This window comes from Buceros rhinoceros, unplaced genomic scaffold (genome assembly GCF_000710305.1).
Source record: "Buceros rhinoceros silvestris isolate BGI_N320 unplaced genomic scaffold, ASM71030v1 scaffold21293, whole genome shotgun sequence".
NCBI lineage: Eukaryota > Metazoa > Chordata > Aves > Bucerotiformes > Bucerotidae > Buceros > Buceros rhinoceros.
Genome location: NW_010405633.1, coordinates 45,934 through 46,622, shown reverse-complemented (window position 1 = coordinate 46,622; position 689 = coordinate 45,934). Strand labels below are relative to the sequence as shown.

General features: G+C 58.6%; 1 protein-coding gene across 1 annotated transcript in view; it reads left to right on the top strand.

Moving 5' to 3' along the window:
* Positions 1-689, top strand: part of LIMD2 (LIM domain containing 2) — a 4,168-nt gene that overhangs the window by 2,362 nt on the left and 1,117 nt on the right. Inside the window, exons 2-3 of the mRNA XM_010133815.1 lie at positions 449-493; positions 637-687. Coding sequence (XP_010132117.1) covers positions 449-493; positions 637-687 — 96 coding nt within the window. The remainder of the gene's footprint in view (positions 1-448; positions 494-636; positions 688-689) is intronic.

Below are 689 nucleotides of genomic sequence, written 5' to 3'. Positions count from 1 at the left end.
TGCACTCCCCCCACAAAAAGGGTCGTGGAAGACACAAAGCCCTGCCGTGTTCCTCTGTCGGAGGCAGCGCAGGATGAGAGCTGGCTGCTCTGCCCGCACCGCCCGGGCAGCTCCCACAGCCTCCTGGTGCCCAGTTCCTTCTCTGTGAGATGCACCTATGCTTTCCCTCTTTTTGTATTTTCCTCTCTTCCTTCTCCTCTCCCTGGGAAAAGCACCGCAGCGCAGGAAACGACACACACGAGGATCTGACTGAGGTCATGGCCTTTGGGCGTGGGACTTCAGAGACTGTCACCACATGCCCGTGGCAGCCGGGCAGAAGCTGCTGGTGTGTCCCAAGGTCCCAAAACTCAGCTGCTGGACCCATCCTCTGTTGCTCTTCCTGACGTACAGGCACCAGACGTGTCAGTCCAGGCTCTTATTTTTATTTCTCTTCTCCTTCCCTTCTTAGGAGGCAAAGAACAGCTCAGGAGGCAGCACGGTGCAGCGCTCCAAGGTACCGCAGTTTTACCCCATCCTACCGATTCAGGGCGAGGGGCGAACGGAGGGATGTCAGGGAAGAGGGCTGTGGCGGGAGCCAGGCACGGGCTATCCCAAACCCTTCCTCATCCTCTCTCCCTTTGGTCTGCCCTTGCCCAGTCCTTCAGCCTGAAGGCGCAAGTGAAGGAGATGTGCACCGCCTGCCAGAAAGC